At 37.3% G+C, this 12,621-nt stretch overlaps 1 protein-coding gene across 1 annotated transcript; it reads left to right on the top strand.

Annotated features, from left to right (window-relative positions):
• The first annotated feature begins 1,208 nt into the window (after window positions 1-1,208).
• LOC149175082 (RING-H2 finger protein ATL2-like) lies at window positions 1,209-3,210 on the top strand. Its single transcript, XM_089422756.1, has one exon. It carries the CDS (start codon window positions 1,232-1,234, stop codon window positions 2,240-2,242), a length of 1,011 nt encoding a protein of 336 aa, XP_089278882.1. The 5' UTR covers window positions 1,209-1,231; the 3' UTR covers window positions 2,243-3,210.
• Window positions 3,211-12,621: the final 9,411 nt, after the last annotated feature.

Raw genomic sequence — 12,621 nt, 5'->3', positions numbered from 1 at the left:
ATAAAAAGACAATAAAACTTTACGCTAAAAACAACTCCCTGTGAGAAAAATAAAAAACTAACTCTATGAGAAAAATAAAAAGACAATAAAACTTTGACTCGGTGGAATAATGATTGCCACAAAAACATGGAAACTTGATTCCGGATACAACATTTACATCCAACAACGGTCGCAAGGCTTACCGGAGATATCCACAAATATTTGACATTAAGCCGAAGGTTCACATGTGTGTGACTAAGCACAAAATTTAGTTCAAATCGTGTACCATTGTGGGATTTAATATTTCGTCATGAGTGCGGTCAAGGAAATCAATAAGAAAATATCAGAATGTCAACATCATGAGAACGTAACATGGGAGTTTCGTTTAGTTGACCAATATAATCATGATGTTTTAATTTTTTGAGTAATATTTTTGAATTAGTTTGATTTAAAATTTATAAAGAATTCTTTTAATGATAAGTTTAAAATTAGTTATTTAAACCTTTTAAGTGTTTTCTTTTTTTATAATAATACTAAAGTCAGTGTTTTTAGGTTAAGTGACTTTTTAATTTGGTTAAATAAAAATAAAATATATATATATATATATATAAAATAAAAAATGTGTTGAGAGTTTCAAATTTTTAGAAATATAAATTTTTCTTCCAATTTTATATTTACATATTGAAAAATTATATTTGATTAATCCGAAATTAAAATAAATTAAAATTAATTTATAAATTCAAAAATACTTTTAAAATAAAGTATAAATATATATAATATTAAAAAATAAAAAATACATAAACACCAGGAAAATACATAAGGTCACAAAAATGAGAAAAATAACAATAAAAACGCATAGAGTACACTGCTCCGATAGAGACAGCCAAAAGACACCCTCCAAAAATATTAAAATAATATCCTTTACCTCGCTCGTGACGAATTGAATGTTGTAGTAGCCGCGTCGAACATCACAGCTGGAAGTTGCGGCGAATCGCGATTCGCAATGGAGTGTCGTAATGTGGGCGGAATAGTCAGAATCGAATTCGATTTCCAGGATGATAGAGACCATGATCAGCGGTCAGCGAGGGTCGAAGAAAAAGAACGCTTGGGGCACGCGGCTCACAGCCGCCTTTTTGGAATTTCCCTCTGCCTTTCAACCTATTGACGCCCGAGGCCTTTCTTTTGCATATAAAGCGGCCTCTGAGTCGACTCGAGCATTACAGAATTACAGCAATCACCGAGAACGCTTGTAATGTCCAGTTCGCATCCGGCCATGGATTCTTACGATAACTTCAACAGGAACGATAACTATTACGGGGATAATGCAGCTAATTACTCAACGGCGATGGCCATTGGCAGCAAAATCATGATTGTCGCCATTCTACTTCTGTTCGCGCTCGTTTCCTTCGCTTTCGGTTTCTTGATCTACCCGCGCTACTTCTTGTGGCGCAGGGGTTCTTCCCGACGCCGCCGTCTTGAATTTGTTGAACAGCAGGATCCCCTGAGGCTCCAAAGAGTCGGCCTCAGCAAGTCGGCTATAGAAGCGATTCCCGTGTTCGTCTATCAGTCGGAGAGTCACAAAGAGGGGCTTGAATGCGCCGTCTGTTTGTGCGAATTTGAGGAGAACGAGAAGGCGAGACAGCTCCCCAAATGCCACCACAGTTTCCACATCGATTGCATAGACATGTGGCTGCAATCGCACTCGACTTGTCCGCTGTGTCGATCCAGTGCCCTGACCGACACGGCCGCCGATTCTGTGGTGGTTCTAGTAAGCAACGAGGAGGCAGCGTCAGGGGGCACCTCTGAAACAAATCATCAGGTGTCTCTGCCCACCGTTTCAGAGGGCAACGCATCGGTTTCCATGGAACCCGACCTCTGCCCTTCGGGCAGACATGAAGAGGTTCTGCAGTCTCCAAATTATCCCACCCACATGCTTTTCTGGGCAACCCAAAGCAGGGTTTCTTCCATGTCGAACTCCGTGGTCTTCGACCAAGGGGCGGCATCGACTTCTCGTAAAACCCTCGACAAAATCGTCATTGATATACCCCGAAGAATGGACAGTTTTTCTTCTCCCAGGCTACTCTGCAGCGATGACCAACAGATGTTTTCGCCAAATGGGCAATCGCTTAAATCCCCCAGCATTCGGCTCCGTTCATTCAAAAGGCTCTTAAGCAAAGGCAAGAAGGTCATTCCACCGAGTCCAGATGATGGTAGAAGAAATATTCACATTGAGCAAGCGGATTCATCCGAGAGCCAAGGATAGTTGAAAGCTAGGGTTTACTGGTTTCTACTTCAATGAACATTAGCATCGGAGGAATTGCATAAACATATTAGTCAGAGAATTGATGCAAAACTTTGCCCTGCCAAGGATTGATTTTACAGCTGATATGGACTGGTGGAATACAGTGGCTGTATTCTCCATGAAACGAGGGGTATTTCTTATCTTTGTGTCTAGTTGTTTCACAAGGTGATTCTGTGAAAGCCAAATAGACCTCTATGTTTTATCCTAACTTGGGTTCCCTGTTGTTTCCGAAGAATCACCGGGAATGAGAACCCAACAACAAACAGGGGCGTGGAAGAGTCTCGAGGCTTTCAAAGTCCCTGTTGTTTCCGAAGAATCATCGGGAATGAGAACCCAACAATCTCCGGGAAGAGCTAACCAACCTGCCACAGGGGCATTGAATCATCGGAAATGAGAACCCAACAATCCCCAAGACCAGAGCTAACCAGCGAGCCATAGCGCAATAAATGCCCCTATAGTGCAGATTTCTGGAATTGTCTATAAAATTTCCACCTCTGAGTTAAGAAAACATCAAAATTCCCAATTGCTGACCTGAAACTCAGAAAACAGGAGAATGCTCAGAGAGCTTAAACTGTCAAAAAAAAAAAACAAAAACGAATCTGAACTGTGTTCGATACAAACTTATTATAACATTTATGTTCGGTATAAGTCAAGAGATATACAAGCCCTGCAATGGAGATGGATCTCTAATTTTTCGAATGAGATTGCTTTTAAATGTTTGAACGGTCCGTTTTTGCTGTAACTTTTATGTGAAAGTCTTTGCTGAGTTCAAGAGGAATGAATGTGCAATGGATTCGTGCTTTTCAAAGACACTTTGCCCGTGTTTTCCCCCGTGAATTCGCACTTTCCCTTGAAACGCTTTTATTTGTTTCCTCCCTCACTTTATATTATAGCAGGTTATTTGTTGCCGGTTGCCATAACCTGTGAGTGAACTCGATAACACTATCAATAGTTACTTCAAAATTTTCATTTTTACTGTGTTTGCACTTTTACTTTACTGCGTGACGCATGAGATTGCATTCGGCTTGTTTACTAATTTTCATTTTAAAAACAATATGTAATAATCCAATGTGTAAGAAAAATTGTTTAACTATTAAATTATAAAAATTTAAAATATATTTTATTAAATATAAATTAATATTTAAATATAAAAATTAAAAACATATTTTATTAAATATAAATTAATATTTAAATATAAAAATTAAAAATATATTTTATTAAATATAAATTAATATTTTAATATATTTAATGAACTGACATTTTAATTTTTACACAGTATGCCTAAATTTTCTAAATGAGATTAGTTATTTAATGAAAAATAAAAAACAAAACAAACACATTTAACTACACTGAAATTACATTTCCATTTTTTATTATTAATTTAATAGAATCTTTACATGTAAATAATAATAAGTTTATATAACATATAGAATTTATTCAAGATTAAATGAAATTAAAATTTATGATATATAAATAATATTAACTTTATATTATTGGAATTTATTAAGATTAAAAATATGTGCTTTTTAAATTATATATTTTATGAAGGTAAAAAATAAGTGTTTTTTAAATGATATACTTTATTAAGGTTGAAAATAAATGCTTTTTAAATGATATATTTGAAATTGTGATAGTAAATTTTTAAATTGTGAAAGTAAATTATATATTTTAAGTAAAATTTAATAATATTATTTTTAACAAAAAAATTATAGATGTATATGTGTGGGGAGAGGATTTAATTTAATTAAATTTTATGTTTTTGTAGGTTTTGGTATAGATTGCAAATTTTTATGAGGCAAAAAAGTTCCACATTTGGAGGACTATAACTATTTGGGGATTGGATAAATAGAAAGGCTGGAATTTTTGCTCCGTATTTTTTTTAGATTGAAAGCGAAATCAAGAGACGAGAATGGTTCAATTCTCATCACATATATAAAGAGTTGAACACTCTAGTTGATCTGTTGTTCATGATTGTTGGGCACTTTTGGAAATCCATGAGTACTTTGAGGGATAGGCCTTGGAGGTAGTAGCATTAGAAATATGATGATATTATGAGTTAAAATGATGATGGAGAATTGAGGACCTTTTTGTTTTGTGTAGATTAATCTTTCTTGATCTTTTGAAGCTTTATGCAAATATACTTTGCATGATGTATATTTCAATATGAAATATAACACACACATACATACATACACACGCACACATATATATATATATATAGAGAGAGAGAGAGAGAGAGAGAGAGAGAGAGAGAGAGTTGCTTTTTAATTTAATATGATAAATTGCATTTTCTTTTCAAAAGTAGGATTTGAAAATTGTTTATTATCACAAAAGTATGAGTTATAATAACAACAAAATATAATTGTTGGTCATCATTGTAAAGATTAGAGTAAAAAACTTGTCCACCATAAATTTTTAATAGAGAAGGTGTCTTCTGACAAAGGTGAAAATGCTCGAGGACTTTTATAGATCTCTCATTACCCCGACACTAACTATCACGCACCTCTTCTTTGTAGATGGCATTCTCATCTTTTATAATGGGTCTCTATGAGAGACAAACATACTATTGAAGACTCTCTCCTTATATGGAAAAGCCACAGGTATGTCCATAAACAACCTCAACTCTCTAATATCCTACCACCATTTGGAAGATGAAGAGATTTTCCATTTCACCCAGATCCTCCCTTTTGAATCTAAATCTCTAGGGGAAGGCGCGAAGTACTTGGGGTTTCAACTTAAACCAAATTGTTACAACAAGGAAGATTAGCATTGGCTCATTGTCAAAGTGGAAAAACAATTGAAAATTTGGTGTCTAAGATGGCTTTCTAAGGTTGGTCATATATTCTTGATCAAATCTGTCTTAGAATCCTTCCTCATTTGTTGGACATCTCTTGCATGGATTCCCGAATGTATCCTAGAAAAAATCAAAAGAATCTGATAAAATTTTCTTTAAGCTAGGAAGCAGGAACATGGGTGTTACCTTGGGTCAAATGGGATAAATTATTATGCCAAAACTCTTGGGAGGTTGGTGCCTAAAGAAAATCTTCTTATTTTCAAAAGTCTTGAGTTCCAAATGTGGATGGAGGCTAATCCCGATGCAAAATGTTTATGAACAACGATATTCATCTAAAAATACATAGCCCCATGCTCATTGGAAGATTAGATAAGAAGGGTTGACAAGCCAAGGGCCAATATCTCAGTAGTCTAGAGGGTTGTCCTCAATTATTTTGATATCATTGGCAAAGGGTTGGCATGGAGGGTTAACAGAGGCGACATAGTGAGACTTAGCCTCAATCCCATGCCTAGTAGTGCCCAAAGTCACTCATTGCTACTCCCTCTAGTAGAAATTCTAAGCAAAAAGGATACTCAAAAGTCTGATATAATTAATTTCGGCGATGATGTGCTGGTTGTGTCATCTGCTCCTGTAGCAAGATGTTGATGAATGTTATTTATTGTGGCAAACGATTTCGCCTAGGTCACTGCTGCAAGTTGTCAACTATTACACATGTAACAAAAAATACAATATCTAACACTATTTCTACGACAGATTCTTATTTACACTACTCTTACAGATACTTACAAAAATTTAAAAAGAACAAGAAAAGACTAAACCTTGTAACAACATATTGTAAGGTGTGCATGAGATAAATGATGTTGTTATAAAAAGAAAAGAATGTGTAACAGCCACCACATGGTGGTTTTCAACTGTCACAATTTGTCTGCCTACGTCCCTATAAGAGATTTTCACAGTCATATTCTTATTTACATTTTTTTATGCTTTTTTTTTGTTTTTGTTTTTTTTACTGGGTGTAACAGCTGCCAACAAAAGTTGGCTTTCGATTGTTACACTTATTGGAAATTTAAAAATTTGGCAGCACAGGAGAATTTTCCCCCGCTGTTGTAATCTAAATGTTAGAATCTGCGATAATGTTAACGAATGAATCCTTTAAAGCTGGTTTGTGATATAGCCGAATATAGTCACGATTAGCGAGTAATGGTGTCCTAGCATTGTTAATGGTAACTAAATTCACAGTCCCATTGTCAAATATTGTGTCAACTTCATAAGGACCTAGCCACCTGGTGCAGAGCTTCCCCTTGAAATCCTTGAATCTCGAATCATATAATAGAGCCCAATCTCCTTTTTGAAACTTCTTCTTTTTAATGAATCTATCATTCCACTTAGCCCTTTGTTGTTGAATGATGTATGTTTGTTGAATAGCAGCTAGCCTTTTCTCATCTAGCTCATTGAGTTGATTCAACCATTGCTTCTATGATGTTTCCATATCCAAGTTCACCTATAGCATCGTTCTTAATGTCTTCATTTTGAACTCTATGGGAAATAAAGGATTTTTACCATACACTAATTCGTATGGTGAGAATATTGTAGTATTCCTCCATGTCGTCCTATATGCCCACATCACCTTTAGAAGTTTATCAGTGTAATTCCTTCAATGGCTGGCCATAATCTTGGTAAGAATTCCCTCAATAACCTTGTGGGCGCTATCCACTTGGCCATTCACTTGTGGATGATAAGATGAAGTAATCCTATGACATATTTTGTATTTTTCAACTAGCTTCTGAATCAAATGAGATTTGAATTGGGGCCCTCCATCTATCACTATTTCTCTGGGTATCCCAAAGCGAACAAAAATGTCCTCAAACAAAAATTTTGAAACAGCCTGCTCTGTGGCTCTCATCAACGTCTTCGCCTTGACCCATTTTGTGACATAGTCTGTGCAGACCAGGGTGTAGGACTTTTGCTGGGACGAAGGGTTAATTGATCCTACAAAATCTAGGGCCCATTTCTCAAATGGATCTAAAATTATTTGAGGTTGTAATGGCATCTCATATGACTGGAACAATTGACCCATTCTAGAAGCTGTGACATCCCTTCACAAATTTCTTAGCATCCTAAAATATTGTGGGTCAATAGTATCCTATTGAGAGCACCTTGTATCCTGTCCTCTTATCTGCAAAGTGTCTTCCACAAGGTTTCTCGTGACAAAATCTAAGGATATCAAATATTTCATCCTCCCTCACACATCCCCTGATCTGATGATCTAGCCCAGTGTGATAGAGATTTCCCTCAATCTAAGAATATCTAGCGTTTTGCTGGATAATTCTTTTCTTTCTCTGGAGGATAGGTATTGTGGAAATCTTCCTGCGGCAAGATAATTAGCTATGTCTGCATACCACGATGAGTGAGTTGAAATAGAAAAAAGGTATTCATCAGGAAAAGGATCTTCAATAGGCATGAATTAATCACCAACAGTTAGCCTAGAAAGAAAATTAGCGACTACATTATCTTTCCCAGGTTTATCTAGGATTGTTATAGCAAATTCCTCTAACAACAATAACCACCGTGTAATCCTACCATTAGTGATTGTTTTATTCATTGAAAAGTGAATGACATAGTGGTCAGTGTGTACAAACACTTGATATCCTGTGATGTAGTGTCGAAATTTGTTTATGGCATGCACTACCGCAAGGAACTCTTTTTTCATCATCGTGTAATTGAGTTCAGTTGGAGTCAAGTTCTTGCTATGTAATAGATAGAATACAACTTTTTGTCCTCCAATCGGTCCAATACAACTCCCACAGTAGTATTAGATGCATTTGTCACTCTATGAAACGGAAGACTCCAGTTTGGTCCTCGCAAAATAGGAGCTATTGATACACAGTTCTTTAATTCCATAAAGGCCTACTCGCACTTCCCTATCCATACAAATTCCACATCTTTCATAAGTAAGGAGAATAAAGGAGATGCAATCTTTGAAATTTTTTCTATAAACCTCCTATAGTACCCTGCATGACCCAAAAAACTATGTACCTCTTTCTGTGTCTTGGGAATTGGGATTTTCAATATTACCTCTATCTTAGCAGGGTCTACTTTAATCCCGTCAACAGAAATAAGATGTCCCAGCACAATCCCTTCATTCATCATCATGTGACACTTTACAGTACTCAAAGAAACATTATTTTGCACACATCGTTCTAATACTTTTTCTAAATTAACTAATGTTGTTTCAAAGGCATCACCGTAAGGTGTAAAGTCATCCATGAAGATTTCTAGACAGTCATTCAACAGATCCGAGAAAATTCCCAATATTGCCCTTTGGAAAGTTGCTAGCGCATTATATAGTCCAAAAGGAAGAACCCTGTATGTGAAGGTTCCCCAAGGGTAGGTAAAGGTTGTTTTATCCTCATCTTTCAAGACAATCTATATCTGGTTGTAACCACTAAACCCGTCCAAAAATGAAAAACAATTCTTCCCAGACAGGGTATCAAGGACCTAATCTATGAATGGAAAAGGGAAATGGTCCTTTTGGGTGGCTTTGTTGAGTTCTCTATAATCTACACAGACTCTCCACTTGTCATTCTTTTTAGGGACAATGACAAGTGGGGATACCCATTGACTATCAAAAATTGGATAAATGAAGTTGGCATTCAGGAGTTTTTGCAGTTGTTCTTTCGCTACCTCCTTTAGTGCAGGGTTCATACGCTGCTGTAGTTGTCTAACAGGATTGCAACCATCCCTTGAATAGATGTGGTGAGTGCACAGGCTGGGATGGATCCCTTTCATGTCTATATAATCCCATGCAAATGCCTTTTTGTACTTTTGTAACAGTTGTAACAACAATTTGTTTTTCTCAACAGTCAGGTTTGGATTGACATTTAGATATTTACTCTGTTCTACTTCAACTGGACTGTTGTTGATGTTTGGAGTGGTCTTCATCTGTTCAAAGCTCAGGACTTCCACAACATCTTCCTCCCCTGAGTCCTAAATAGAAGTAACAGAAAGTGAATTACTAATAAAACTATTTATGATATTATCTTTTGTCTCATCCTTGAAGTATTGGGCTTTCCTGAGGGTGAGAAGTGGCTAGGAGTAATCTGATTCAGGTGCGAATTCATCCCACAAGGTGTTTCCTAAATCCATACTTGGTTTTGCTAGGGGTTAGAGACTAAGGCTCTTTGTGGCCTGGCCATCTGAAATTATCATAGACCCAGGCCTGCATCCTATGAATGTGTCTGCAGTGGCTAGCCAAGGTCTCCCTAGAATCAAAGGATGCCCCCGAGGTTTGATTCAGTTTGTAAAATAAGGAAGTCTATTGGATATCTCCAAGAATCCACTATGATAACTACATCTTTGAACACTCCCTCAGATTTGACACGGGACATGTCTTCTAATTCCAATACCGTAGGCGTGTGTCTTAGTTTGTGTAACCCTAAGGTGGTGAAGATCTCCTTAGTCATTACATTAATGGTTTCCCCTAAATCAATCAATGTATTGGTAATGGGCTTGTCATCGATGTAAATAGTGACCATGGGATTTCTTGGATCACTATATTTGGTTAAGAGAGTTTGATTAGTCATCAATTTAGACAAATTCCCCATCACGTGAATAGTAGCAGGGTCATTAGGCTTCCTCCCAGGCTTTTTAACACACAGATCTCTTACTGTTTTTGCATAAATAGGTATATATTTAATAGCCCGTAGTAGAGGAATCCGTATGTGTAAATGTTTTAACCCCCTAAGGAAAACATATTTTGGTTGTGAAGTCGTCCGAATTTCGACTAATCTTTGGGGATGCTAAGGAACCTTAATTATCATAGTCGAGTCAATTGTTATAGGTGTATCAGCTTTACTCGAATTGGCTATTACAGGCACAACAATCCTTTCCGAGTTAGATGTTACAGGTGTGACAACATATTTAATATTTGTGGTGTCTTCTCTGGGTGACTCACACTCTTCTTTAGTGATAATGGGAGAGTGTTTTGGGTTAATCACTTTCCATGAATGAAGATGAATTTCATTGCATCTGACAAAAGTGATGTAATAAGTCTAGAAGGTAGTCGAAGCATCAATGTTCTAGGTTGCCTTATTGTTTGGGTTAGGGTTAGGTTGCACAGGTAATTGGGGTCGTATAGGAGGTGTAACAGCAGGTGTTTGAAGAGGTGGCAGCTGTAATTGTTGTTGCATTGGCATTGCAGGAGGGGCTGGACCTAGAGAATTTCCTCTCCAATTCTGAGTCCAAGGATATGGCTGAGATGGAGGGTATTGGAAAGGTGGAGAGGGAGACCATTGGTTCCAAGGTGAAGGAAATTGTGCTGGAGGAGGCGTAGAATACTACTAAGGGAATTGTTGAGCATTATATATTATTCCGTGGATTAAAAGAAGAGAAGTCTTGACATACCTGGGGGCCGTGGTTTCCATGGTTTCCTGGATCCTATGAAATAGGAAGACTGAACTTCCTATCTTGATTCTTTGAGCATTGCTTTCAGTCTGGGAAGCTCCGGGCAATAGCATGTAGAATGCTCTATATCACAAATGTTGCACAAGTTGATGATGTTTACTCTGCATTCCTGCAGGTAATGCTTCTCCCTACATTTCAGGCAGAACACAACTAAATTTGTGTAAACTTCATCATGTGCTTTGTTCACTTGTGTCGTCATTATTAGAGCAGATAAGGTACTGAGGAGATCAGTTTTAAGGTTTTCGAATAGATTTTCGATCTCAACTCTGGTCACACCTCAATGCTTCTTCCTCTCGATGACCCTATCGAGCATCTTAGGCAGAGCTTTATTATCTCATCAAACGATTCTTGAGATATGCTCCGTTTCCTAGTAGATTCGGGGTATCAAGGCAGTCATCTCTCATTCCCCTTATGAATATGATTTTCAAGATTTCTGGATCTAAATCACTATGTTTAGATCTCTGCAAGTTATAATGGAATCGTTCCACATTATCCTCTAATCTTTCTTCCTCCTTATGTGTCATCCTGAATATTTCTTCCCTCGGGTCCCTGGTCCGACAATAGCCCTGATACTTGGATAGGAATGTAACTTTCACATTGCCCCATGTTTGAATAGTAGCAGAGCCTAGTCCCATAAACCATCTCAGTTTTGCTCCTTTTAGAGTAGCAGGGAACAATTTCAGCTTTTGAACATCTTGAGTATAATCATAGCTCCTGCACAAGACATCAAATTCAAACAAGAAGGTGTTAGAGTCTTCTACAGTAATTCCTTGAAAAGGTGGAAGAGCTAACAAAGGAATGTTTTTAATGGGAGCTTTTCCCCTTATATCACCTATTGGGAACTCAAAGATGGTAATGGTGTCATCGATTTTGTTGTTGTTGTTGTTTTTATTGTTATTGTTATTTCCCCCCCATTGTTGATCCTCCTGACTTTTGTTGTGATGAGTATCCTTCTTCTAACCGTCTAGGTGACTGTCATGTGGGTGAAGATTCGTGAGATGATGGTTCAGGATGCTCCGGGGCTAGTTGCTTCACCGCGCTGCTCGAATCTAGATATTGATAAGTAAATGAATGCTCTTCTGATTCATGCCCTTGGTGTTCCCACGGGTTTCCCTTGGCCTTCAAACCTAAGGTCCTGACCACTAGTTACCCCCAGCTATTCTTGAATTGAGTCTACAGTTTTGGGAGTGGGTACACTAGTTTGAGGATGATGAGGTCCGGAGACAGAGGAACCAAATGCTTCTACCCTTACTATGGGGGTAACAGATTTTTGTGGCCATGTTTTTCTTGTATCCCTCTGTGAGTTTGACTATTATTTATTTTGAGATTAGCTCCTGAATAAATGTTTTTCTCCCGAAATATGCGCTCTTCTTGTTCCTTTTATGACCCATTTTTCCTGTGATTTATTAGAGTCGCTGTGTTTTGGTATCTCTACTACTCCTAAACCTTACACATGGACCCTATGTGTGTTTATTTCACACCACAAGTGTCTCAACTTCTACAGTGGTGAGCCAGCTCATATATATTAGAGTGATGCACAGGTTCTTACCTCTCATCTTACCACCTAGAGCCAATAAAGTTGAAAACACGTCTAAAGAAAATACAAAAATTTCACACACACTAAGTGTCCTAATGATCACAGTGGTGAGCCCACCTAGGTATGTTAGAGCAATGCGCGGGTTCTTACCTCTCGTCTTACCTCCCATCACTTGTGCACTAGAAACACTATATTAACGAAGCACACTTAGTTGATAGTACCGTCAACTGCCTTCCCTGGTAATGGCGCCAAAATTTTTTGTCGGTTTAATAATTGTTTAATTTACTGAACCACAACCATTTAATTGTCAACCAGGGTAGGCATGTTTATCTCAAAGGTATCTGCACTATCTGTGCCTATACATAACAACCAAGGATAGAAATAAAGAACGGAAATAAATGTCGCTGAACCAATTGTAGAAATTAAACACTCATGCAGAAATAAAAAATCATTCTATAGGAATGAAATCACACTTCATGTTTTTCCAAGAAACAGGCATGCCACACACAATATCAATGATTGAACCAGCTGATCAAATATTACAAC

This window comes from Pinus tabuliformis, chromosome 4_1 (assembly GCF_031772625.1).
Source record: "Pinus tabuliformis cultivar Carrire ecotype Pingquan chromosome 4_1, CPIR1, whole genome shotgun sequence".
NCBI classification, from domain to species: domain Eukaryota; kingdom Viridiplantae; phylum Streptophyta; class Pinopsida; order Pinales; family Pinaceae; genus Pinus; species Pinus tabuliformis.
Note: the sequence above shows the minus strand (reverse complement) of the source record. Positions and strands in the feature narration are given on the sequence as shown.